The 26,971-nt window shown below is 44.6% G+C and overlaps 2 protein-coding genes across 16 annotated transcripts in view; one reads left to right on the plus strand and one right to left on the minus strand.

Annotated features, from left to right (window-relative positions):
* MIDEAS (mitotic deacetylase associated SANT domain protein) overlaps window positions 1–16,914 on the minus strand; it is a 143,167-nt gene extending 126,253 nt beyond the window's left edge. For 5 of the 10 annotated variants that reach the window (XM_056547123.1, XM_056547121.1, XM_056547122.1 and 2 more), the window contains exons 1-3: window positions 8,836–9,030; window positions 6,311–6,350; window positions 3,982–4,087 (exon numbers count right to left, since the gene is read on the minus strand). The gene's annotated coding sequence lies outside the window, so the exon portion shown is untranslated. Of the gene's footprint in view, window positions 1–3,981; window positions 4,088–6,310; window positions 6,351–8,765; window positions 9,031–9,196; window positions 9,248–16,675 lie in introns of those variants that run through there. The other 5 variants (XM_056547117.1, XM_056547118.1, XM_056547120.1 and 2 more) reach the window with 5 other exon arrangements.
* Window positions 9,151–26,971, plus strand: part of PTGR2 (prostaglandin reductase 2) — a 30,232-nt gene continuing 12,411 nt past the window's right edge. Inside the window, exons 1-6 of one of the 6 annotated variants that reach the window (XM_056547128.1) lie at window positions 9,151–9,219; window positions 13,004–13,088; window positions 19,359–19,477; window positions 23,704–23,895; window positions 24,792–24,962; window positions 26,650–26,859. In XM_056547128.1, coding sequence (XP_056403103.1) covers window positions 9,166–9,219; window positions 13,004–13,088; window positions 19,359–19,477; window positions 23,704–23,895; window positions 24,792–24,962; window positions 26,650–26,859 — 831 coding nt within the window. In that variant the 5' untranslated portion in view covers window positions 9,151–9,165. Of the gene's footprint in view, window positions 9,220–9,271; window positions 9,294–9,334; window positions 9,376–9,416; window positions 9,441–13,003; window positions 13,089–15,382; window positions 15,486–19,358; window positions 19,478–23,703; window positions 23,896–24,791; window positions 24,963–26,649; window positions 26,860–26,971 lie in introns of those variants that run through there. The other 5 variants (XM_056547132.1, XM_056547129.1, XM_056547131.1 and 2 more) reach the window with 5 other exon arrangements.

Genomic DNA, 26,971 nt, shown 5'->3' on the forward strand with positions numbered 1-26,971 from the left:
TATACAAAAGCACTACATACAATACATAATGGTAATAACAGATCAATAGGGACATCCACTGTGTAGACATAATGTATCCAGACTGCTGATGCCCCAGGATCTTAGCTGGGGGGTTTGGACTATCACATTTCATCACAGCTGTGGAAACATGAATATCAGAGCGCTGGACAGGTTAATAGGAATCTTTTCTGTAGGTAGGCACAAGCTGGTTGCTTTATTAATAAAAACATACAACGTGTTTCCAGGTCGGTCTGACCTCTTCCTCAGGCACAAAAAAAAAACCTTAACATTACATTTATACATATACCTCTGCACACAGAGCACAACACAGAAGTCATACATTTTAACAAAATAAGTGACATGTTTTTTTTTTTTTTTTAGATAACTAGAATAAATAAGATACAAACTTGAAAGATAAATAGTACAAAAAAAGAACACAAAAGGTAACACCAATCTAACCTTAAAATTATGTAATAACTAATTATCTTATGACGGACACAAATACAACAGAAAACAAAAGGGAGACGCTCCTTAGTGTAACACAGCGTAGAGTAGTTGTGCATTTTAAAGATTACTTGTCATGATCTTGTTACATTTTATAATCCTCCCAGTTCACTGCCCCCATCATGATAAACCACCCCCTGCATTTATTTTTATTATTTGTTAGTTTTCTACCTTGATATTGCTCTGTATTTTCTGCTCAGTCTCAGTCAGATTCACAGACTGGGAAGGGGCGTTACCCAGCAGGTGTGACATCATCTGAAGCCATACAGGGGAGAACTTCCTCCCTCACTCTGCTACACACAGCCCACAGCAGTTCAGTGTGAGATGAGCTATGATTGGTTAATGCTGCACACCCCTCCCTCAGCACTCCGAACTGCATTTCCTGATTTTGGACTTCTGCCAGGTCAGCAGGAGTCCAAAGTCTGTGCAAGAGACTGGGGAAATGTGCTCTGGATAAGTAGGGAGACACCTAGTGGAAGCTTTTTCAAATACAAACAAAACATAGAAAACATTATTTTTAAACAAAGTACATTAGAAAGATTTTTTATTTCCCATAAGGAATGCAATAGCAAAAATTGGTTTTAATGACAGTGCCCATTTAAACCCTATAAAGATGGACCTTTTGGAATTAAACAGCAGTATGGGCACAACTCTACACCAGTTTTCCACATGGCCACTCTCTCTGGGTGCTAGTGGGCTGGCAGGACAGATTCAGCAATTCCCAAAATGTACAAAACCTTTTTAATCCTTCTTAGGGTATGTTCACATGGTGGAATGTCTTTGTGGAATTCCTAATGAATATTACGCACAGACATTCCGCAGCAGCAGAGTCCCATTGATTTCATTGGGATTCTGCTGCACTGTTCACACAGCGAAAACATCTGGCGCGCAAATTCAGATTCCGGCGTCTTCAGAAAGAATAGTCATGTCTATTCTTTCTGCGGAGTCCACAAGGAAATGCATTGCAGTCTATGAGACGACGCATTTCCAAGCAGCCCTAGCACCCACCAGTTAGTCAAATGTACAAAATGTCCACACCTGTTTTCCGTGCAGACATTCCACACATGTTATGCCTGTGTGAACATAGCCTTATCCATTAAGGTGCATTTAGTTATTAATAAAACCATGCAATGCGTTTTGGCCCATATGCCAAGGGCCTTCATCAGGCATAAGTGTATATACATACCATCACAACCTAAATATCCATGCAAAACAACTGCTTCCTGTGTTGCCCAGAAAACCCAGCTTTCTGACAACCTTATCAAGGTTGTGAACTGCTTCATGCGACATCATATTGCAACAAAAACACCAACCCTTGCCACACCTAAAAGAACCCACTTGTTATCCCTGTCAGCAGTACCAGGGTCAGGTGGTTTCAACTGGCTTGGTGCTAGCATGTTCCTCAAATTAGTAGGGCATCTAAGGGCTCGTCTACACTACAGATGTTTAGACAGCTGAATTCTGCTGGCTGAATGTGCACTTGCAGCAGGCGATGCCTGTGGGCTATTGCATTGCTGTCTATGGATGCGACTGTATGACCGTAAGAGCGATGCCTGTGGGCTATTGCATTGATGTCTATGGATGCGACTGTATGACAGTAAGGGTGATGCCTGTGGGCTATTGTATTGCTGTCTATGGATATGACTGTATGACCAAAAGGGCGATGCCTATGGGCTATTGCATTGCTGTCTATGGATACGACTGTATGACCGTAAGGGTGATGCCTGTGGGCTATTGCATTGCTGTCTATGGATACGACTGTATGACCGTAAGGGTGATGCCTGTGGGCTATTGCATTGCTGTCTATGGATACGACTGTATGACCGTAAGGGTGATGCCTGTGGGCTATTGCATTGCTGTCTATGGATACGACTGTATGACCGTAAGGGTGATGCCTGTGGGCTACTGCATTGATGTCTATGGATGCGACTGTAAGACCATAAGGGCGATGCCTGTGGGCTATGGCATTGCTGTCTATGGATACGACTATATGACCGTACAGTCATATCCATAGACAGCAATGCAATAGCCCACAAATGGCTATTTTAATTTGGGTACTACAACAAACCAAAATTCTAATCCTCAAGAATATCACCTGGTTAAATAAATAAATGAGTGCATAATGATATCTGTTGAATTTTGTAACATTTTTAATATTTTTATGATATACCGGTAAATATCAGAAAGATCATGCTTCTGGTATATAATGTACCTATTTATTGAAATACCTTTCATTATAAAACTATGCCTAATCACAGGGCCCCTGCAACTGTGCACATATACAAAGTGTAAAATAGTACACCACTCGTAACAATAAAGTAAAGAAAAGTAATTAATATCACAAGATGTATATATTCCATCTGGAAACAGGATGCAGAGGTATTACTTAAATGGGACCCCTTTGATTTCAATGGCAGAACATAGTCACCTTGGCCTTACAGTTCAGGACGTATGCGCAGTTTTAAGTGCCCCCTGCGCTATTGAGTCCAGTTAAAATAGCGAATGTGGCCTGTAGTTACTAGCTTGGCCATGTACAGTATATCCCTGCATCCTGTTTGTGGAGGGATTCCAATGGATACAACTATCAGGAGATCACAGCATGCATTTGTTCTGTTGCTGCATAGCCAGGTAAACGCACAATGTTTCAATGTTATCCAGAAATTTAGTTTATAATGCGTTGCTCATGTAAAGGACCTAAAAACTGTAAACTACTGGAAATATTCTTTTCCTACTTCATGTGCATGGATTTCAGAAATCAGATGAACAGTACAGCTGCAGAAATCTAGGCAGAAAATGTACAAAAACAAAACACATAACATGCAATGCTATGTCTATTTTTGGTCATCATCTGTTGTACACCTTGGCTGTAATAGGGAGGTTAAAATGTGTGGTAGCGGGGTGTGATGAGGGCAGATGTTGTTACCCTAGGGGCAGATGGCATTAACCCCTTGTATTCGTGACGCCAGGGCGTGGTTTAGCCTATAACCACCTGGAGGTATACCACTGGATCCTGGGCTAGGCACGGGGACAATAAAGACTCCAACGCCAAGTTACGGACATCGGTAGCTTTACTGAGGGTAGAAAGATGGTAAAGTCTATAAAGTTCAGCCAGGGCCCAAGAAGGTGACCAGTGGCGCAGAGACCTTAAGGGCTTGCTGGAATTGTAGTAGGACTGGACAATTGAATGAAGACCACACTGACGTGACAGATGACAGGGACTGACTTGACTCAACAAGCTGTGACTTTATCTTACTTGACTTGATGGTGTCTGCAGGACTGGACTTTGAGGTCTCCAACATTCTGGACACACACACTAGACAAGACTGCACTGGACCTCAGCAGAAGAGAGAGAGAAGCTCCACCCAGGGCTTATATGGGGGAGACTAGCAGGGAGCCCATAGGTCACTATTGGGATCCCCTGGTCACTAGTACATCCTGGGTAACAATTACTAATACAGAAGACAGGAGAGCACTCACCATACAACATAGCTTTATTCAGGCATTCCGATTGTGGCAGGCGGGTGCAGTGGTGGAGGCGAGGGGCCAGACCGGGACAGACTGTTTCACGCTTTCACAGCACTTCCTCAAGCCGGTGTGGCACAAAGAAAAAAAAACACAAATGGACTGTTTCTGAGATTTTCATTGAAACAAATTATGGTTTAACAAATTATGGTTTAAATAAAATGGTTTAAATTATTGGTATGTTTTATCCTTGTGCACATACCCAGTATTAAATATTTTATGACAAACAAAAGAATTTCCCCATCAACATGGTCTGTGGCAGGCGACAAAAGGAATAATGAAAGGTAGTTTCCACCCATCCCAAAGAAAATTTCACTAGACTAGCAAGCATTTATTGTGTTTCTGTTCCCTTTTCTACACAGTTGCTATTCCTCAGCCGTTGCACTGTTGCACCTTGAGGCTATGCTTACACAAAGTACTTTAGGACTGATTTTCTTTCTTTTTTTATTTTTTTTCCTGGTTTCCATATTTTTAAGCCCTTTTTCCCCATTCTACATCTCAAAAACCAGCCAACAATGTGTGTGATCATGTTATAGGGGTTATCCAGGAATAGAAAAACACAGCTAATTTCTTACAAAAACAGCTCCACGTCTGTCTCCAGGTTGGGTGTGGTTTTACAACTTGGCTTCATTCACTTCAATGGAACTGAACTGCAGTACCACACCCAACCTGGAGACAGATGGGGAGCGGTTTTTAAAAGAAAGTAGCTCTGTTTTTCTATTCCTGGATAACCCCTCTAACATTACTTTAAAACTAGCTTTCACCACTCAAAGGGGTACTCCGGTGGAAAAAAAAAAAATGTTTTCAAATCAACTGGTGCCAGAAAGTTATACAAATTTGTAAATGACTTCTATTTGAAAATCTTAATCCTTCCAGTACTTATCAGCTGCTGTATACTACAGATACACTACAGATAAATGTGTGTAGTTCTTTCCAGTCTGACCACAGTGCTCTCTGCTGACACCTCTGTCCGTGTCAGGAACTGTCCAGAGCAGGAAGGTTTTCAATGGGGATTGAGGACAGAGGTGTCAGCAGAGAGCACTGTGGTCAGACAGAAAAGCATACATACAGCAGCTGGTAAGTACTGGAAGGCTTCAGATTTTTAAAAAGAAGTAATTTACAAATATGTTTAATTTTGTGGCACCAGGTGATTTGAAAACATTTGTTTTTCACCGGAGTTCACCGGAATTCCCCAGTGATTTTTGATAGCCTCCTCGCCTTTTGATAGCCATAATCTCCATAGCACTTACAGAAACAGTCTGTGTATAGGTAATAATTTAAGTTTTAGGTGATTTTTTTTCTAACAGAGATCCATAGGATACCATTAGGCTATGTTCACACAGGGGAATTTTCTTCTGCAGAATTCCACGCGGACATTCTGCTGCAGCAGAGTCCCATTGATTTCACTGGAATTCTGCTGCACTGTTTACATTGCAGAATTTCCATGCCAGATGTTTTTGAAATTCCGATTCCGGTGTCATGTCTATTCTTTGTGCGGATTCCGCAAGGAAATGCATTGCATTTCCGAGCGGTCCTAGCGGTCTCTACACTATAGGTAGCATGTCCACACAGAAATTTTACGGGCAGACATTCTACCGTGTGAACATAGCCTTAAAGTTGTGTCAGTGATACCAACACCTGAATCAAAAATGATGGGGCTGCAGCACTTACTTAAAGAGGTACTTGGGTGGAAAACATTTTTTTTTTTAATCAACTGGTGCCAGAAAGTTAAACAGATTTGAAAATTATTTCTATTTAAAAATCTTAATCCTTCCAGTACTTATCAGATGCTCCAGAGGAAGTTTATTTTCTTTTTGACTCTCTTTTCTGTCTTTGTCCACAGTGCTCTCTGCTGACACCTCTGTTCATGTCAGGAACTGTTCAGAGCAGGAGCAATTTCCCTTAGCAAACCTCTCCTGCTCTTGACAGTTCCTGAGACAGACAGAGGTGTCAGCAGAGAGCACTGTGGTCAGACAGAAAATAAATTAAAAAGGAAAAGATCTTCCTGTGGAGTATACACCAGCTGATAAGTACTGGAAGGATTAAGATTTTTAAATAGAAGTAATTTACAAATCCGGAGTACCCCTTTAAGAGCCTAAAGCAATCTGGTTAAATACGCTCTCATATTTTTATACTCTTTAAAGCAGTGTTGATCAACCAGGGTTCCTGGACGCTGGAGGTTGTAGTTTTGCAACAGCCGTATACACCCTGGTTGGGAAACACTGCATCAAACAAAGGCACAAATAGGAGCAGCAACCATTTCATTGATGCCTCAGATACTCACAATGACGGTAATGCAGATCCTTTGTAATAGAACTTGTATTCTGGTGGGGAAAAAAAAAACCTGATTACATAACTATGTTAAAGTCTCATTTTCTTTTATAATGAGGTATTAGAGAAACCCGCAGGAGCCTGCTCTTCACTGGTCATGACATAACTGCTGTTTCTATGGTGAAGTTTTGCGCTGTCACAAGAAACAGTGTGATTTCTTTTATTAATTTAGACAAGGCAAAATCTAATCAGTTCTGCCCGTCTTTACGCAGGCAATGTGTTCGCAACACCGGAGCTTCCCTCATCTATAAATTAGAAAAAAATAACAATTAACATATTGCAGAATACGTGACGTCTTTAAAACCTGTTCTGATCTAACTAGATCTAAATCCATTGCAGGACTCAAACAGAATTACCGTATTTTTCGCCCTATAGGACGCACCGGCGTATAAGACGCACCCAATTTTTAGGGGCAAAATCTAAAAAAATAAAGATTTTGAACCCAATAGTGGTCTTCAACCTGTGGACCTCCAGATGTTGCAAAACTACAACTCCCAGCATGCCCGGACAGCCGTTGGCTGTCCGGGCATGCTGGGAGTTGTAGTTTTGCAACATCTGGAGGTCCGCAGATTGGAGACCACTGCAGGAGGAGGTAATACTCACGTGTCCCCGCCGCTTCGGACCCGTCACCGCTGCCCTGGATGTCGCTCCATCGCTGTTGCCGTGTCCCCGTCGCTCCGGAACGTCTCTGCTGCCGGCCGGGTATCCTCGCTCTCCGTCGCCGCCATCACGTTGTTACGCACGCCGACGCACGTACGCGACCACGTGATGACGAGGAAGGAGAGCGTCGGCCATACAGGGGATCCTGAACGGAGAAGACACCGAGGAGGCAGGTAAGGTCCCTCCCGGTGTCCTGTAAGCACTAACCCGGCTATTCAGTCGGGCTGTTCGGGACCGCCGCGGTGAAATCGCGGCAGTCCCGAACAGCCCGACTAAACAGCCGGGTTAGTGTCACTTTCCCTTCAGACGCGGCGGTCAGCTTTGATCGCCGCGTCTGAAGGGTTAATACAGGGCATCACCGCGATCGGTGATGTCCTGTATTAGCCGCGGGTCCCGGCCGTTGATGGCCGCAGGGACTGCCGCGATAGGGGTGTATTCGCCGTATAAGACGCACCGACTTTTTCCCCCCAGTTTTGGGGAAGAAAAAGTGTGTGTTATACGGCGAAAAATACGGTATATAGGAATTCCGAGGCTTAATATGCCACCTATATAAGTCTATGGTGCCCTCTGGCATAACATTGATTGCCAGCATCCAGAAAAAGGTGAGTATTGTACCCCCCTAATCGGAGCAGTGCACTAGTCCAGTAGCCCGATGAGGTCGCCTTGTGGCCACTTTGCCTGAATATGGCAGGAATTGCTATAAATATTGCGACACTTTAGCTTTGCAGTGGCTGACTAGTTTTATCGTGCATAGTGTACGTTCACACGGACATAATCCGCTGTGGAAAATCTGCAGCAGATTTGCTGCAGACTCCTTGAAGTTAATAAGTAGCAACAAAATCTGCTGCAGGTTTTCCGTCGCGGATTATGTACGTGCAAACGTATCCTTAGGCCGTGTTCACAGAACGGAATTTCCGAGCGGAATCCGTCGGAAAAGTTCAGTTGCAACATTGTTTTCAGTGGGATTCTGCTGCACCGAGCACACGGCAACATTTCAGAAAATCCGATAACAGTGTCCGTCAAAAGAATGAACGTGTACAATCTTTCGGCAGGAATCTGCAAGGAAATGCATTGCCAGCTATGGAGACGCTGCATGTCCAAACGGTCGTAGCGCAAGCAGAACATGCAGATTTGCAGAATGTCTGACTATTTTTTGGGCGGACATGCAGCAAATTTTTTGGCTGTGTGAACATAGTTGTAGAGCACTGAGCTCAGACAGGCCATAGAAATGTAGGGGGAGATTTATCAAAACCTGTGCAGAGGAAAAGTTGCCCATAGCAACCAATCAGATCGCTTCTTTCATTTTGCAGAGGCCTTGTTAAGAATGAAAGAAGCGATCTGATTGGTTGCTATGGGCAACTGGGCAACTTTTCCTCTGCACAGGTTTTGATAAATCTCCCCCCGGAAGTGTCCACCAACATGATTGGGGCAGGCTACTCTTTTGGCATAGAACACCCTAAAGTCAATTCTTTTTGTGGAATCTGCTGGGAAATGCATTGCTGTCTATGGAGACAGCGCATTTCTGAGCGATCCTTGCGCTGGCCAGCGTCCGCTGTCTGTGTAGTGTTTGCCTGGAAAATTTTCCAGAAATGTCCTGCTGTGTGAACAGAGCCCCCCCCCACCCACACATTGCTAGTAGAGATCCCCTCAGTGTTACCAGAGTACTCCCCCTCCCAAATTGCTATACTGGCACAAGCCGCTGTCACTCAGCCATAGACATTATTAAAATTCTAGTTGGCTGCAGTCACCTCTAGGTGGCGCTCACCACCTACTCTCCTACACAGCTTTTATTGAAGTCATTGGTAGCAGTATACACACATATGCAGCTAGCGCCCTCTGTTGGCCAATAAGCTCCGCCATTACAGTCAAGAGACTGGGAAATGTCTATAGAAGTAGCAGGGTAAAATATATTGTAGTTTATGCACAAACGCAGAGTTATCCAACTGGTGGCTCTCCAGCTGTTGCAAAACTACAACTCCCATCATGCCCCGACAGCCAAAGGCTGTCGGGGCATGATGGGAGTTGTAGTTTTGCAACGGCCGAGAGCCACAGGTTGCGGAACGCCGTTACACGTCCTCAGTTCCTCACGGTCCACTTTAATACGTTGTACACGCCCTCCAGTGATTGCCGCTTTAAGAAGAATCACGCATGCGCAGTCCAGTTATCTCTGTTGCCTTACTAGTTCTCACACGGGGGTCCCAGGTGAGTGGTCACGTGATCGGCTCCGTACCCGTCATGCAGCGGTCACGCCCTGTGCCACATGCGGCTTATCTTATGTACGAGTTCACACTGCAGGCGCCTTCTGTGTCATGGCTGCCACTGCTACTGTGACTGCACTAGTGTCTGAGAGTCATGGAGGTCATTGACTGAGCGCATATAATGGGGAATGGCCACTAGAGAAACCTTTGGGGCTGTCACTTAATGTATTAAGACAATTTAGTAACTTGCACATAACTATTTCTGTCTGATCGGGGATTTTTTTAACATTTTTTTAAATATGTAGATCAGTGTTTCCCAACCAGGGTGCCTCCAGCTGTTGCAAAACTACAACTCCCAGCATGCTTGGACAGCAGCTGGTTCATTAAAGGGTTACTCTGCTCCCCAGCATCTGGAACGTTGCGTTCCAAACACTCGGTGCAGGGTTCCGTGTTCACGCCCGCCCCCTCAATGCAAGTCTATGGGAGGGGGCGTGACGGCTAGAGATGAGAGAACTTACGGTAAATTCGATTCGTCACGAACTTCTCGGCTCGGCAGTTGATGACTTTTCCTGCATAAATTAGTTCAGCCTTCAGGTGCTCCGGTGGGCTGGAAAAGGTGGATACAGTCCTAGGAGACTCTTTCTTAGGACTGTATCCACCTTTTCCAGCCCACCGGAGCACCGGAAAGCTGAACTAATTTATGCAGGATAAGTCATCAACTGCCGAGCCGAGAAGTTCGTGACGATTCGAATTTACTGTAAGTTCGCTCATCTCTAGTGACGGCCATCGCGCCCCCTTCCCAGAGACTTTCATTGAGGGGGTGGGGCGTGACGTCATCGGGCGTGACATCATGAGGGGGCGGGGCGTGAACAGAGGCGTTCGGAACTCAATGTTTCAGATGCTGGGGAGCGGAGTAACCCTTTAAAGAGCAAATACGCTGTTTATAAGCTACATGGGAAGGTACCTTGGTCACATGCAATGGATCCGCAGCATATTTTACGCCGTGGATCCGCCGATAACCCCTTAAAGAGTACCTCTTATAATCTTAATACATTTTATAATCCTCCCAATTCCCTGCCCCCATCATGATAAACCACCCCCTGCCTTTATTTTTTATTATTTTTTAGTTTCCTACCTTTATATTGCTCTGTGCAATAGCAAAAATTTTAATGAGAGCGCCCATTTAAGGATGCAGGGGATAAATGTACACCCTGGTCCCGACAGTTAAACAGATTTGTAAATTACTTTTATTAGAAAATCTTAATCCTTCCAGTACTTATCAGCTGCTGAATACTACAGAGGAAATTCTTTTATTTGGAACACGGTGCTCTCTGCTGACATCACGAGCACAGTGCTCTCTGCTGACATCTCTGTCCATTTTAGGAACTGTCCAGAGCAGCATATGTTTGCTATGGGGATTTTCTCCTACTCTGGACAGTTCCTAAAATGACAAATTCAGGATACAAAAAGAACTCCAAGATTGGCGCTATTTCAGTAAAGGCAATGTTCCGTTCTTATTCAAGTAAAACCATATTTATTAGTCAAAGACCGTTTTACAGGCTCATCCAAGGCAAGACGCGTTTCGGATCTGCAATTGAGAAAGCGTACGCAGTGACCCGAAACGCGTCTTGCCTTTGATGTGCCTGTAAAACTGTCTTTGACTAATAAATATGGTTTTACTTGAATAAGAACGGAACATTGCCTTTACTGGAACAGCGCCAATCTTGGAGTTCTTTTTGTATCCTGAATTTGTCTAGTTCTGGACCCGTCTTTCCGGTATCCAGCATTTACTCCTTCGGCTTGCAGTTCCCTGGTACCCCGTTATTTGGGGTGATATGCACAAAACCAAGAGGTGTAACAGGTGAGAGTCCATTTTTAGACTGTCACCCCCCCCCCCCCCTCTATATTCGCTGGATTACACGAGACACTGTCCTCTCTTTTTTTCTTCTCTTCCTAGTTCCTAAAATGGACAGAGATGTCAGCAGAGAGCACTGTGGTCATGATGTCAGCAGACAGCTCTGTGTTTCAAACGGAAAATAATTTCCACTGTATTATTCAGCAGCTAATAAGTACTGGAAGGATTAAGATTTTTTAATTGAAGTAATATACAAATCTGTTTAACTTTCTGGCACCAGTTGATTAAAAAATAAAATAAAATGCAATGTGAACCTAGCCATATCCTGCCACATGGTTAGCTTTTGACTATAACTTTGTTAAATGGAATATATTGGCTGGAGTTTGGAAAACCAGAATTTGGCTATCCAGGCATGCTGGGAATTTTAGTTTTTGCAACAGCTGGAGGTACCCTGGTTGGGAAACACTAGACTAATGTATTTAGTGGTGCGGTGATGTTGCAGCATGAAAATAAAACGCAGATGCAGAATTTCAGAAATACGTGACAGAATGGAATAAATAATGTAGAATGTTCATTTATTTCCTGATCTTATCACAATGACATGTCTAGAGTCAGCAGGCAGTGCAGTTGTTTTTTAGGCTGTAGTGATGCTGAAGTTTAGTACAGTATAGTGTTTATTCCTACAAATCCCAATCACTTCGCTGGTACTGTAATATGCTGCAGATTTTTTGCATGTAAATCTGCAGCAGAAAGTATCCACCCAGTGTGAACATTCCCTAGAAAGTGGTTCAGAACTGGAAAGTGGTGCCCAACTGATTTCAATCATGGTCCAGTGATAGATGATAAAGGTTATGTTTACTGTTTTACAGATTAGGGATAGGATCACACGTGTCGCAGTAGTGTAGTATTTCACACTGCGGATACCTCAACGCCAGTCAATAGATCGAGCTCCCTGCTGTGGCCGGGTAGCTCTGCGTGTTTGCTGGTAGCAGCAGATTTCCCGCTGCAGATCTGCTACAACAGACACAGGGCTACCTGGCCGCAGCAGGGAGCTCGATCTAGTTACTGGCGTCGCCACATCTGCAGTGTGGAATACGCTGTGTATGCCCTATGTTTGGCCCCACCCTTAGGGTAGGGTTACACGTAGAGCATCCACAGCCAAGGCCGGCTCTGCGTATAGGCAAAATAGGCAGCCGCCTAGAGCGCCCTCTTGATGTGGGGCACCGCTTTGCCTGCCGCAAGAAAGTTAGACAACCAGCGTCCGAACCACTCGCTCAGCCAGTAGCATGAGGAGGTTTGTTACAGTGTGTCACCCCAGTATTAAGCTAATTACATGAGGAGGGTGCTTGTTACAGTGTGTCACCCCAGCAGTAAGTTGGGGCATGTCAAAGGGCAGGCCAATGGGCGGAGTCAAAGGGGCGGCAAAATTAGCTGTTGCCTAGGGTGACAAAAAAACTTTGTGCCATCCCTGTCCACAGTGTATTTGATGCTGTGGATGCACTACTGCCCATCACTAGAGTGTTCGTCCAGCTGTGCCCATGTGTCCTGCTCGCAGCAGCAATACCCCACTACGAACAGACACGGAGGGAGCTGCCAGCTGCGCCATGAGCTAAGCCGAGAACGGCCACGATGTCTGGAGTGCACTGCGCATGCGTGTGCCTTGCAGCTCCCTCTGTGTCTGTTCGTAGTAGGGGACTGCTGCTGTTTTTTTTCCTGGAATACAATGGGAGTCTGCTGCAACTTTATTTCTGAGCTGAATTTTTCCACCAGATTCTGATCAGAAAATCCGCCGTGTGAATGGGGCCTTAGGGTCTATTCACACGGCGGAATCACGCCTCAAATGAAAGCCCAATAGACTTCTATGGGATTTCGAACTCCCGTCGACACTTCAGAATTTCCGCTTGGTCTGGTCTAATAGTTGTTCTCTTTTTAGGTTTCTTATGTGCAGAAGAAAAGAAAAAATACAAAAGCACTTGAAAGCATGAAGGTTAAAAGAGTTGTATTGGCATCTAGGCCAGGTAGGTGATTTATTTTTGTTTTATTGAATTGCACAACATCAAAAATGGCTGAAGCTTAAAGGGGTACTCCGCTGCTCATTGTTTAAAACAAACTGTTCTGAACGGTGGAGCTTGCGCCGGGAGCGCGTGACGTCATAGCCCCGCCCATCATTATGTCACGCCCCACCCCCTCAATGCAAGTCTATGGGAGGGGGCGTGACGGCTGTCACGCCCCCCTCCCATAGACTTGCATTGAGGGGACGGGGCGTGACATAATTGTTCCCCCTTCTCAATGCAAGTCTATGGGAGGGGGAGTGACAGCTCCCGGCACTGGCTCCAGCGTTCGGAACAGTATGTTCCAAACGCTGAGCAGCGGAATACCCCTTTATAGTCAGGCAGAACAAGGAGGTGACTCTGTGCAAGAAGTCCAGAGTGTGCAGGAATGGCACGTCATACAGTAAAGGCGTAGATTCAGCGTGTCTGTACTCAATGGAACAGAGAGGGTAACTCCATTGTCACTGACAACTGATTCCATAATGCACAGAGGGCCTCATTGAGGCTGCATTCACACTTAGTTTTTTACATACAGGTGCCGGATCAGGCTGGGGGAGGGGATAACCGGGAGCTCCCGTACCCCAGCCGGACCAGCCCGTGACTCCATTTACTTTAATGAGCCAACTGGAGTTAAACGGTGACTCCGGTCGGCTCAGTTTTTGACCCGTATGCGGTTTCCTGACCGGACCTAAAACCGTAGTATACTACGGTTTTAGGTCCAGTCCAAAACCGGATACTGGTCAAAACTGAGCCGACCCGGAGACACCGTTTGACTCCGGTCGGCTCATTAAAGTAAATGGAGTCACGGGCTGGTCCGGCTGGGGTACGGGAGCACCCGGTTTTCCCCTCCCCCAGCCGGATCCGGCACCCGTATCTAAAAAACGAAGTGTGAATGCAGCCTTACTTAGGCTTTTCCGAGTAGATTTTGTAGTTTTTTGTGTCGCATGTGTTGTGCGTCAGAATTTCCGACAAAATATCCAAAAAAAAACTAAATGCCAGGGATTACCGGAATTGATCATGACATTTAACCATTTAAATGACGGACATCGGAGCTATCTGCGATGTGTGTCATTACTGCAGATGTAAGCTGCTTATAACAGGAGGGGGGGGGGATCTGCCGGTTTTGACGTGGACCCGCCCCGCGGGACGGTTAGAAGATCTGGACTCCATGACTTGTTGTCTTAGTCCCCGCTCATCTGTAAACTATGGCCCTGATTTGCTATTGTAAATCCGACCTCTTTTGTTGGGTTGTGCGCCAAAATGTGGCGCATTGTGCCATAAATTGTCTGCGGCAGAATTTGCACCAAAAATAAAAAAAAATATGACCAACTCTCCATTTTACTTAGTAAAAGCGAAAAGGGGGGCGTGTTCCCAACATTATTGAAAATCACAGCGAATCACAGTGGTGGATTTGAGCTCTGGGAAACCCCACAGCTTAGAGCATGTGTTAAAAGAGCAAAACTTAAAGGGGTACTCCGGTGGAAAACTTCTTTTTTTTTTTTAAATCAACTGGTGCCAGAAAGTTAAACAGATTTGTAAATTACTTCTATTAAAAAATCTTAATCCTTCCAGTACTTATTAGCCGCTGAATACTACAGAGGAAATTCTTTTCTTTTTGGAACACAGAGCTCTCTGCTGCCATCACGAGCACAGTGCTCTCTGCTGACATCTCTGTCCATTTTAGGAACTGTCCAGAGCAGCATATGTTTGCTATGGGGATTTTCTTCTACTCCGGACAGTTCTTAAAATGGACAGAAATGTCAGCAGAGAGCACTGTGCTCATGATTCAGCAGAGAGCTCTGTGTTCTAAAAAGAAAATAATTTCCTATGTAGTATTGAGCAGCTAATAAGTACTGGAAGGATTAAGATTTTTTTATTGAAGTAATTTACAAATCTGTTTAACTTTCTGGTAAAAAAAAAAAAAAAAAAAAAAAGAGTAAAAGTGCAAAATGTAGGAAAACATTAGTAAATGCCGTGGAAAAATACCTGTCGGGAATGAAAACCCACAAAGAAAACTCCACTCCACTCCAAGTAAATCATGATTTCTCTAAAAAGTCAAAGCATTAACACTGCCATAGCTGTTTAGCAATGCAGAGTAACATTGAATTTGCTGGATTTAGTGATTATTCATAATGACGCCTACTGGGAATGGTTTGGAGTCTTCTAGCCGTACTTAATTAAGGCACATTTACAGATTATTGTATTTTGCCTTTTATTCTTTTTTTGTAAAGTATTACTATTTCAATGCATTGCATAAACAGGAAGAAAGAAAGAAGAAATGAAGAAAATTTATGTCCTTTATTTATCACTTGCTGCATAAAAACATAGCAAAGCATGCGCTGAAGCTGCACCGTCCCAAACCTGGTAAATATATTATTATATATTGGTCTAAATATAATGCATCATCGAAATCAGGAGTCAAATCCTGGGGAAAAAATGTCCACTCAAGGACTGGTCCTTCAGGACTCCTGCTAATGGAAACAGTGTTTCTGCTGTGGAAAGAAGTGCAGGAACTCAGTTCCCATGGGTTCCTGCAGGACTTGAGCCCTGATTCAAATCAAGTGCAGTGTCAGAATTGCACAGGGCACCTCAAGATACCTGCAGGAGCGATGATCGGACGGCACAGAGCATAGTAAGGGACCTCCCACCATCCTCTCATCTGATCGGGACACCACAATTTCACCGCTGTGATCCTGATCAGCATCCATGAGCGAACAGGCAGTAACTTTTAGACGCCAAGATGAACTTTGATTGCGGCGTCTAAAGGTTTAATGCCAGACATCACCGCGATCGGTGTCGCCGGCATTAGCCACAGGCCATGGCATTGACGCGCTGCATAGTTCGGGTAACGAGCACAGGGCACCTCAGTGATACCTACCGGCGGGGGCCATACAAATAATGCATGACTTCATCTCCTCTGATGTTACAGGACAATTTTGCTTGGTGTAAAGCACACCCCGTGGAGCTGGTATTGGGGGTGTCATGGCCTGTGGTCTTCTCATATCATCCATTCCCTGCAGTTGGATGAAGAGGTCATTTGGATGTTATGGCAGTGGTTGCCCCCTTGTCCATTGTCTTGGTGGATTGGAGCCAAGGCATTTTTCTGTGCTGGTAAAACTCTGTATAAGGGACATCGGGACTTGATTTTGAGCCACTGGGCAATGCAGGAAAATGTATCTTCATGGTAGGACAGTGGTTGCTTCACCCATGGTGTAGTCAGTCAAACAGAAGCACAACCCCATCTCCTCAGATGTTATAGGACGTTTGAGCAGAGTCTCTATATCCTGAGTCCTCCTGATTGGCCAAGGCATGGCCTGTGGTCTTCTCATTGTGTCCATTCCCTGCAGTTGGATTAAGAGGTCACAGCGGTTTTCCCCTTATCCATTGGTTCAGTGGAGAGGAGCCAGTCTGCTGCCCGTTCTGCTGGTTGCCCTCTGCAGGAGGTCTGGTTGGTTGGGCTCAAGGAGATCTTATTGGCGAGTGGCTTCTATCTTTTCTCGCTGATCAAAAATCTCTGTAATTAAAAATTGTCTATTCCTAATAGTATCACTTACCTGCATTGTTTGGTCGACTCAGCCAAGCATCATTGTCGGCATATAGGCACCGTACCTCTCGAGAACCCACGTAGCACCCACGTACCTCTCGAGAACCCACGTACCTCACGTAGCACAAATGGTGCTGGCCGAGATAAAAGCAAATGAGGGAAAAAAAAGCACTGGAAGAAAACACTTTGTACTTCGCCCTTCCTTGCCCAAACTTGAGTCTTTACCTTGGCATAAACTCAAGGAAATGATGCTGAGATGTCTGTGCGCCGGAGTTTTCTAGCTTCTGATACATTATGATGTCATAAAGAATGTGACATCACCACAGCCGGGCTACCATATTGCTTTTCTCCAGCTGAACAATATCTTCAATACCATGAATGGACAGAGAACTTTTCTAGATTGGACTGAAATATAACGTGGAGTGGAAAGTTCTGATCAGTACTGTTAGTCTGAATAGTGGTCTAGAGCCGGGCTTCACCCAACAGACCAACGTCATAGCTGTGTGGATGTCCATGTAGAAATGAAGACTATTACTCAGTCCACCTTTCATTTGTCTCCAATACCTACAATCCACACCAGACACAACGTAGAGAAAATCTGAATACATCTTTATTGAAAAATCATATACCGTATATACTCGAGTATAAGCCGACCCGAATATAAGCCGAGGCCCCTAATATCACCCCAAAAACCCAGGAAAAGTTATTGACTCAACTATAAGCCTAGGGTAGGAAATACATCATCCCCCCCATGTCATCATCCAGACCACCGTCATCATCACTGCCTGTCAATCCCTTCATCAGTGGTCTTCAACCTGTGGACCTCCAGATGTTGCAAAGCTACAACTCCCAGCATTCCCGGACAGCCATAGGCTGTCCAGGCATGCTGGGAGTTGTAGTTTTGAAACCTCTGGAGGTCCGCAGGTTGAAGACCACTGCGGCCTTCGTCATCATCCCCCCCCCCCCCCCCCTTCATCATCACCGCCTGTCAATCCCTTCATCAGTGGTCTTCAACCTGCAGACCTCCAGATGTTGCAAAACTACAACTCCCAGCATGCCCGGACAGCCATCGGCTGTCCGGGCATGCTGGGAGTTGTAGTTTTGAAACATCTGGAGGTCCGCAGGTTGAAGACCACTGCGGCCTTCGTCATCATCCAGCCCCCCCTCCGGATTGACAGGCGGAGAATTCACTCGAGTATAAGCCGAGGGGGGCGATTTCAGCACGAAAAATCGTGCTGAAAAACTAGGCTTATACTCGAGTATATACGGTCAAAACACTTTAAAAAAGCACAATGACAGAAAACCTGACAACTATGAGGTAAATTACAACAGGATAAAGTGCATACAGTAACAATCCTGTCCTACAGGGCCACCAATATATATATATATATATATAACATATACAAACGTTACCTATATAAATACACTATATATCACTTGTATGAATGCAAAGAGTTAAATCACAAGGGGCGTGAATACTGCTATAGCATATGGAAATGAGGAAAATTCCACCAACAGAGGTAAGAAATATTGACACACAGGTGAAAAAACGAAGCCTCCGGTATAGCAGATATGTCTGAAGAATCTTTCCCCCCAGAACCCATACGCCAAAACAGCATAACATTCTTTGCACATACCCTCACAGTTCGTCAGCACCCCAACGCCATTTCACCATTTGGCTTCCTCAGGAAGCAGACAGAAAATAAATTCAAAAAGAAAAGAACTTCCTCTGTAGCATACAGCAGCTGATGAGTACTGGAAGGAAAAATATGTTTTAATAGGAGTAATTTACAAATCTTAATCCTACAAGCCAGCACTATGTCAGATAGCATATAATAATCACCTACAAAACGGACAATCCAAAATCAAACTTTATTGATAATTATACCAAACAATACAAAACGATAAGGACCCCACCCCTAAAAAAGATCCCAACCTTAAAACACATATACCCCAAACAACAGCAGGGATCACCCCTCAGAATATACCGGTCACAAGTGCCCAAAGTACACCAATATACAATCAAGAAAAATGCAGTGCTGTATGGAAGAATGGTCCCTTATATTTACCTATTTGGGACATCCGGTATTCCAGGGTATACCTCGCCGCACCCCTATACGTGTTTCGAGATAATCTCTTCCTCAGGAGGCTGGGGAACGGTGTACTCGCTGCCTTAATATTATATATATTTAAGGCAACGAGCTGCCACGCCCCCTCCTATAGACTTGCATTGAGGGGGCGTGGCCTTGACATCACAACCCCCGCATTCTTTACCCAGTGTTCAGAACAAAATGTTTAAAGGGGTACTCCATCCCTAGACATTTTATCCCCCAGCGGCGGGACCCTCGCAATCTCGGCTGCAGCACCCCAGACATCCGGCACACGGGGGGGTGGTTTTGACGTCACGAGTCTCTAGTGCTGCACCCGATGCTCTAAAGTAACGCCAGGTGCAGCAGGGAGATCACGGGGGTCCCCAGTGGTGGGACTCTCACGATCAGACATCTTATCCCCTATCCTTTGGATAGGGAATAAGATACCTAAGGGTGGAGTACCCCTTTTTAAGGAGACTATGAAATGGGTAAAGAGCAAGTAAAAAAAACATTTACTTCGAAGCCCTTGCTTTTTTTTTTTTTTTTATCACTACTGTGTATTAACTCACATTTACTGCATCAGTGTTATGTATTCTTATTCAGGAAATGATGGGGAGCCAGCAACCGAAAACTTCCGTCTGGAGGAAACAGATCTTACAGAGGAGCTCATGGATGGACAAGTTATGACCAAAACCTTATACATTTCTGTGGATCCTTACCTGGTGAGCAGTCTGTGCTTCTATATGTACAGAAATGAAGAAGAAACAGGCGAAATAAGAAATATATCGTAACACCTTGTTGTTTGATTGGGCTTGGGCGATGGTGTGGAAAGTGCTAGTCTAGCACCTTGTTGGTGCCGGTTACACTGAATAATAAGACATATACTTTATTTAAAGAGCAAGTACAGAATTAGAAAAACATGGCTGCTTTCTAACCAAAACAGCGCCAAAACAGCCCTTTAAATTGGCACTGTGATTTGTAAAAAGCTTTTATATAATGTAGATAATAACATGGTATGTATAGTTGTAATATGCATTGATAAGTTTTACCCACTTTTTTGGGTGTAAAAACACTCCATACGTCTTACCACAGGGGGGTCTATCCACTGTCCAGAACACTTGTCTTGTCCCTGCAGCTATTTCCTGTGTGTCTCTGTGCTGAGACAAAATACAGGAAGTGTGGGCGGGACAAGCAGGGCTCTGTGCAGGCTCCCGACTTGTCAATCAGCCTGCTGTGTGAGTCGGTGGTGTCAGAGTCTCCAGTTGGGAGGAAGTTGAGATATGAGGGCAAAAGTCATGCTTGTCCAAGGGTATAGATAGGGTTAATTTAACCCCAGCTGAAAGTAGTTCATGCCCCTTGTGGGTATATAACCATCAGGGTGCGCCATGTTGGTTAGTCATGATTATGGGCATTTAGTCGCCAAAAACGCGTCGGCGATCTGGCTTCTCACTACTACTGTTTGTATTGCATAGATTTGCATAACAAATCATGTATTGCATAACAAATTTTAACTGCATCCCCTGGATCCATTGCCTATTTTACTTGCTATTGTGCAAGGGAACGTCCCCTCCTCCTCAGTGAACTGTATGCAGTGGGAGCAACATAAACAAGGGAATTAGGAGCCATAGAAGGATGAAAACCAGGATTTATGTACACAGACATTATCAGAACCACCGGACGAGCCGGACATTGATGTGTATTGGGACAATATGGAACAATGTTAATGTTTAGCACCAGCTCTGCACTATGCTATGCTAAAATGGAGAGAGGATGATAAACACATAAAACAAAACAAAAATGAAAAAGAAAAATGAAAACAATCAAAGATGTTTTTTTTTGCATATGTAACTTGGAACAATCTATGAAACAATTTGTTTTGTATAGAAATCCAGCAGAAACAAATGAGTCAGGTCTTGTATATCAGAAGGCGGCAGCGCTACGGATTAGCAGGATCGCTCTCAGGAGATGCATTGAATATGCAGTAGATTTTCACTTCCAAATGTGTGAACTGCGATCATTTCAATTTCACTCCTTCAGAACTTGGCAAACACCAGGAATTATAACACGTTCAATATTAGAAGTGGCACATGTAATGTTTATGGCATTGCTGTTCTTTTAGTTCTATGCATTGCAGTGTCTGAATAAGTGGATCATTGTCTAGGTAACTAAAGATGGTTAAACATCAGGTAGGTTGGCCAAATCCAATGTTTAAGTTGGGGGCCTCCTGTTTTGGATGGTCTATCCGCAGTGTAGACCAGTGTTTTCCAACCAGGGGGCCTCCAGCTGTTGCAAAACCACAACAGCATGCCCGGACAGCCTTTGGCTGGAAGTTGTGGTTTTGCAACAGCTGGAGGCACCCTGGTTGGAAAACCCTGGTATAGGCAATCAATATTTTATTGGTGGGGGTCCCACACCTCACATCTTGCCGATCAGCTATTTTACCAGAGCCATTACGCCCACATATACAGAGAGCTAAAGCAGACCGTTCCATACAAACAGAGTATAATGTCCTGTAATATCCTTTTGGGGGAACTGCTCACCTTGTATTGTTGTGTATGAGCCACAACAAATTCTAAGGGGTGCTCTGCCCCTGGACATTAGATGGGATGTCTGATGATGGGGGTCTGGCCGCTGGAACCCCGCCCCCCCCCTAAACATCCCTGTCCCGCAGCCCCCCACGCGCGATATTCGGCCTGGCATACCGAAGTTCTAAACATTTATGTTCAGAACGTCGGGTTCAGGCAGCTGTGGTTGTGATGTCATGCCACGCCCCCTCCATTCATGGCTATGGGAGAGGGCGTGACGAGCCATCTCGCACCCTCCCATAGACCTGAATGCATGGCATGTTGTCATGATCATGGCCGCCCCAACCCGGCATTTTGAACATAAATGTTGAGAAGTCAAGGTGCCGTCCTGGAGATGGCGAGAGGGCCACCCCACAATCGGACATCTTATCCCCTATCCTTTGGATAGAAGACAGGATGTCTAGGGGCGAAGTACCCCTTTAAAGGCCATATCAAATTAATGATAATCAATGTGGTGCTGCCTGCCGGTATGAGACCTAGAGAGAGGGAAGAAGGCGCCTCATGTGCGGGATCAGCAGATCTTGTGAGTGGGGGGAAGGAAAGTAATCCCAAGCCGCTTACCAAAGTTGGTTGTGCGCCCACACACAACAAGGTTCAGCGTGAAGTGTATAAGTCGGTCCACTGCAGCCCTCCTTAGTAAAGTAGAAACGAGGATGAGATGACCATAAAGACAGGAGTTTTGTCCGGCGCAGAAAGGAACCGTCAGGAGGCAGGATAAAATCAAGGGATTTATTGAATGCAACGCGTTTCGCTGCGCATGCGCAGCGAAACGCGTTGCATTCAATAAATCCCTTGATTTTATCCTGCCTCCTGACGGTTCCTTTCTGCACCGGACAAAACTTCTGTCTTTATGGTCATCTCATCATCGTTTCTGCTGGTATGAGATGGAATAGATCAACGCTACGGTATATATGGTCCCAGCAGGAAGAAAAGAGTCTGAACATTTGTTGCAAACCACTATAGTCTCTAGACTGATTTTTTACAAATATCACAACGCCTTTCTGGGCTAAGCGTAGCCCCTTCCTCAGATGCTAGATAGCACATGGTGTCCTTTTGGTTCATTTCAAATTCCTTTTGTGGGGCAAGCCAAGTTGACCCGGTAGTGCGCAAATGACACAACCCCACAAGCTCCCCTGATTATGTAACATAAACAGAGTAGCCCGGAAGGCTACACTGTTTACGTAATATTCATTATAATCAATGGGAGTTATGCAAATTGCGTAATTTCCCTGCTTTGGCTGCTTTCGGTTTTCCTGACCACTTCCGGAAGCTGAAAACAGTCCAGAGATGGTCAGTTAAAAGCTCACAGGGCTATGCCGTTTGTGTAACTCCCTTTAAAGTCAATGGAAGTTACGCAAATCCGCTTTGGCTGCATTTGGCATTTCCCAACCACCTTTGGCCATCGCAAACATAGCGGAGATGGCCAGAGAAAAGCAAACAAATGATATGACACATCCCCTTTAAAATTCTCTGACAAATGAAAGCTGGAACCTGGTTGGTTACTAAACTGCATCACTGTTTCTTTTCAAAAATATCGTCTTTACATGGGCCGATTTTCGGGTGAATGAGTTACCAAAATGTAGTCCTATTTTTGGCACACAGCGTTGCATTTTAAGCCATTCCCCTTTTCCACCTATATCATAGCCATTTTCTGACAAGCCATGCCCACTTGTTACGACGACACGCTGGCCCTGATTTACTAAGAGTGTTGTGTAGTTTTCTTTGTGGTTTTCAATTCCCTACAATTTTTATTTTGTTTCCCTACATTTTGCACTTTTTCCTACATTTTGCTTTATTTTACACATGCTCTGAACTGTCGGGTTTTCCTCAGCTCAATTCCACCACATTTCTATGGAAAACTTAGTAAATATGTAGTTTTTTTGTGAAAATGTCAGGGACACGCCCTCTTTTCGGCACCCACGCCCACTTTTCCAGACGGCCATGTCCCTTTTTTGGGTTTTCTCAATAAAATGGAGAGTTAGTCTTCTTTTTTTTTTCAATTCTGGCGCAGAAAGAATTTCTGCCGTAATGCGACAGAATCTGGCGCACAATACGACAAAACATGTCGGGGTTTACAATAGTAAATTAGGGCCACTGTCTTTTTTGGTACCCTGTGCATAATAATAGGTCTACTCAGTGATATCAGCCCATCAGGGGTTTTTGCAACCAATGGTGTACATATCGCACTGTGTGGAGCGCTCTGCATTGTGGCTTAACTAATTAAAAATGGTGGCACTGTTATACACAATTGGCCGCAACCATGACCCAGAAGTCACAAAAAATCCATCTAAGACAATTTGTGGCAGTAAAGCGTTCTGAATGGACTGCACAGGTTGAGTAACTTAATCATTTAATTTTTTCAGCGTTGTCGAATGAATGAAGATTCGGGCGCAGATTATATCCAGTCATGGAAGATCTCGAAAGTGCTGGATAGCGGTGGTATTGGAGTTGTGGAGCAAAGCAGACATGGCCACATTAAACCTGGGGATATTGTTACAAGTTTCAACTGGCCCTGGCAGACAAAATGTGTATTGGAAGGCAACACTCTGACAAAGGTTGGGGACATTAACTTGTTAAGTGTTACATGCCATATCATGAGGGTACATGTTAAAGAGAACCTATCACATACTAATCTGTCCCTGACTGATCCTGACACTAATCCTTCCTTTTATTCTTTAAACCCCCCCCCCCCCCCCCTTTCTACAGGCTTCTCAGCCTGCTCAGTCATTGGTGTTCCAGTAAGGGAGGAAGTGGACGTGGCCAAGCAGGCGCAACGTCAGCTGATGCCTGCCAGGGCCGGCTTCCGCCCTTCTTCCTGGTTGTGCAGATTATATGGTCCTTCCTCTCTTCTCTCCATGCCCGCTCGTGCTGCACTGGGGTTGCGCGCAGCGGGATGAATAATACAGGAGGAGAACGGGGAGATGCATGAGGGGGGGCATATGTAAATTAGGTGCACGCTGCGCACGCACGAGCACTGTGCTCGCTCTCTTCCTGTTTCATATACAGGCAGAGAGCGAGCTGCGCGGACGTCACTTCCTGCAGTGGGACCACTGCTCTGGCAAGCAGTGGTCCGAACGTGCATTACGTGAGGGGGGAAATGCCATCCTGGACCAAGTAGGCTGACACTTAGTGGCCAGGATTTCAAAGGACAAAAAATATGGTAAAAGTACTTTTTTTTTTATAAGAAATATATTAGATTATTTTTTAAAGATCTATATTATATAAAAAGTTTACTTTAATGAGAGTTTCCATTTAAGTAAGTGCCCCTGGACTCGCTCGCTATTAGAGCAAATGACAAATCCTCTATTGAGATGGTTTGGTCCTGTTAAAAGATGTTAACAAATGTAACCTATTTACTTGTGCACAAAACAAAATGCTATATTTTTGTAGAATGACAGGGCTTTAAATGTATGTGTTACTTATCTTTCCACTCTTGTCATATTTCCAAAAGTTGGACCCTAGTCTTGTGGATGGAAACCTCTCCCATTTTCTGGGTGCAGTGGGATTAACTGGCTTGACTGCTTTCCTTGGTGTAAAAGAGAAAGGTCATGTGATCCCTGGTGCTAATCAGACGATGGTTGTCAGTGGCGCTGCTGGAGCTTGCGGGTCGTTGGCTGGACAGGTAAGTAATACAGAGGAGTAGGTTCGGCACTCATCCTTGTCTTCCATATGTTCACTCTGTATGAAGTTTGTGTCTGTGTAATCCTGGTTTCTAATACTTCTAAAGGGGTACTCCGGTGGAAAACATTTTTTTTTAAATCAACTGGTGCCAGAAAGTTTAACAGATTTGTAAATTACTTCTATCTAAAAATCTTACTCCTTCCAGTACTTATCAGCTGCTGTATACTACGGAGAAAGTTGAGTAGTTCTTTTCTGTCTGACCACAGTGCTCTCTGCTGACACCTCTGTCTGTGTCAGGAACTGTCCAGAATAGGAGAAAATCCCCATAGCAAACCTCTACTGCTCCGGACAGTTCCTGAGATGGACAGAGGTGTCAGCAGAGAGCACTGTGTTCAGACAGAAAATAAATTCAAAAAGAAAAGAACTTCCTGTGGATCATACAGCAGCTGAAGTTTATATTGAAATCTGCAGCAGAAAACCCTATGCATCAAATCCAGCGCATCAAACCTGCGCATCAAACCTACTGGAAGGATTAAGATTTTTAAATAGAAGTAATTTACAAATCTGTATAACTTTCTGGCACCAGTTGATTTAAATAAAATGTTTCCCACCGGAGTACCCCTTTAGGGTACGTTCACACATACGCAGGTTTGATGCGCTGGATTTGATGCATAGGATTTTCTGCTGCAGATTTCAATATAAACTAAATTACTGAGCACAACTTCTAATTGGCAATTACAAATCCTGCACATCAAATCTGGATCCTGTACATTCACATGTGCGGATTTTCGCAGCGTATTTAGCTGCGTATCTGCTGGTGAAGGCCCCGCTCTATGCTGGCTTTACATGTGCCTGCTGGTAGGGGCAATACGCCGCTACCAGCAGACACACTGCAGCAATGTGCGCGGCGTACTTGCACATCGCGGCCGCTCTCCCTGCTCTGAGCTAGGCAGAGAGCTCCCCCGATGTGCGAGTATACTGCGACTCGCAGATCGCAGTGTGCGTGCTGGTAGCGGCGTATTGCCACTACGAGCAGGCACATGTAGCCAGCATAGAGCATTCCCCCACCAGCGGATCTATTCACACGTACAGTATTCTGTGCAGATTTGATGCACAGGATTTGAAGCGGTGTTCAGTCATTCAGTTTGCATTGAAATCTGCAGCAGAATACTGTACGTGTGAATAGACCATTAAACTAAATCATAGATACTTTTGTTTCTGTGTCAAGAGTTCAAATCCATTACAAGTACAGTATAATACAGCCTGATGTGTCTCTGTCTTCCTCCTTTCTGTGGTTGACTGTTGTCCCCTTTCTGTTTATTAGGAGAGATCAGTCAATCACAGAGATCAGGCCAGCGGAAGGCATAGAGGAGCCGCCTGTAATATTGGCTGTCCGGCATGCTTGGAGTTGTAGTTTTGCCACAGCTGGGGGCACCCTGGTTGGGAGACACTGCTTTATGACATGGCAAACATTTTTGAAAACTCCCAATATGGTGGGGAAGTTGGCATTGGGGGGGGGGGGGTGTATCCTTGTCTTGCGGCCATAGTAAAGAGGCTAAAATGCAGATACATTATGGCCCTAGGAATGAGGCTTTACTCACATAGGGCAGAATGAACGTCGTGAAAGTTTGTCTTTACATATATTTACCATGTAGATCTAACACATTCACTTAACACTTGTTCTATAGATCGGTCGATTCCTCGGCTGCTCTCGCGTCGTTGGGATTTGCGGGACGGACGAGAAGTGTTCGTTATTAACCTCAGATTTTGGTTTTGACGCCGCATTGAATTACAAGGAAAAGGGTCTGGCAGATAAGTTAAGAGAATGCTGTCCTGAAGGAGTAGACGTCTACTTTGACAATGTCGGAGGTGAAATCAGCGACGTGGTTATTAGTCAGGTAAGTATGGAATATTTCAATGTCAGGAAGCACTGACTTATTTTTATCTGGAAAATCCTTGTTTAATATTCTATACGTGTGAAATACCTATTTTGGGTAATGGGGTTGAATA

The sequence above is a fragment of the Hyla sarda genome, chromosome 11, assembly GCF_029499605.1.
Source record: "Hyla sarda isolate aHylSar1 chromosome 11, aHylSar1.hap1, whole genome shotgun sequence".
In the NCBI taxonomy this organism is placed as follows: Eukaryota; Metazoa; Chordata; class Amphibia; order Anura; family Hylidae; genus Hyla; species Hyla sarda.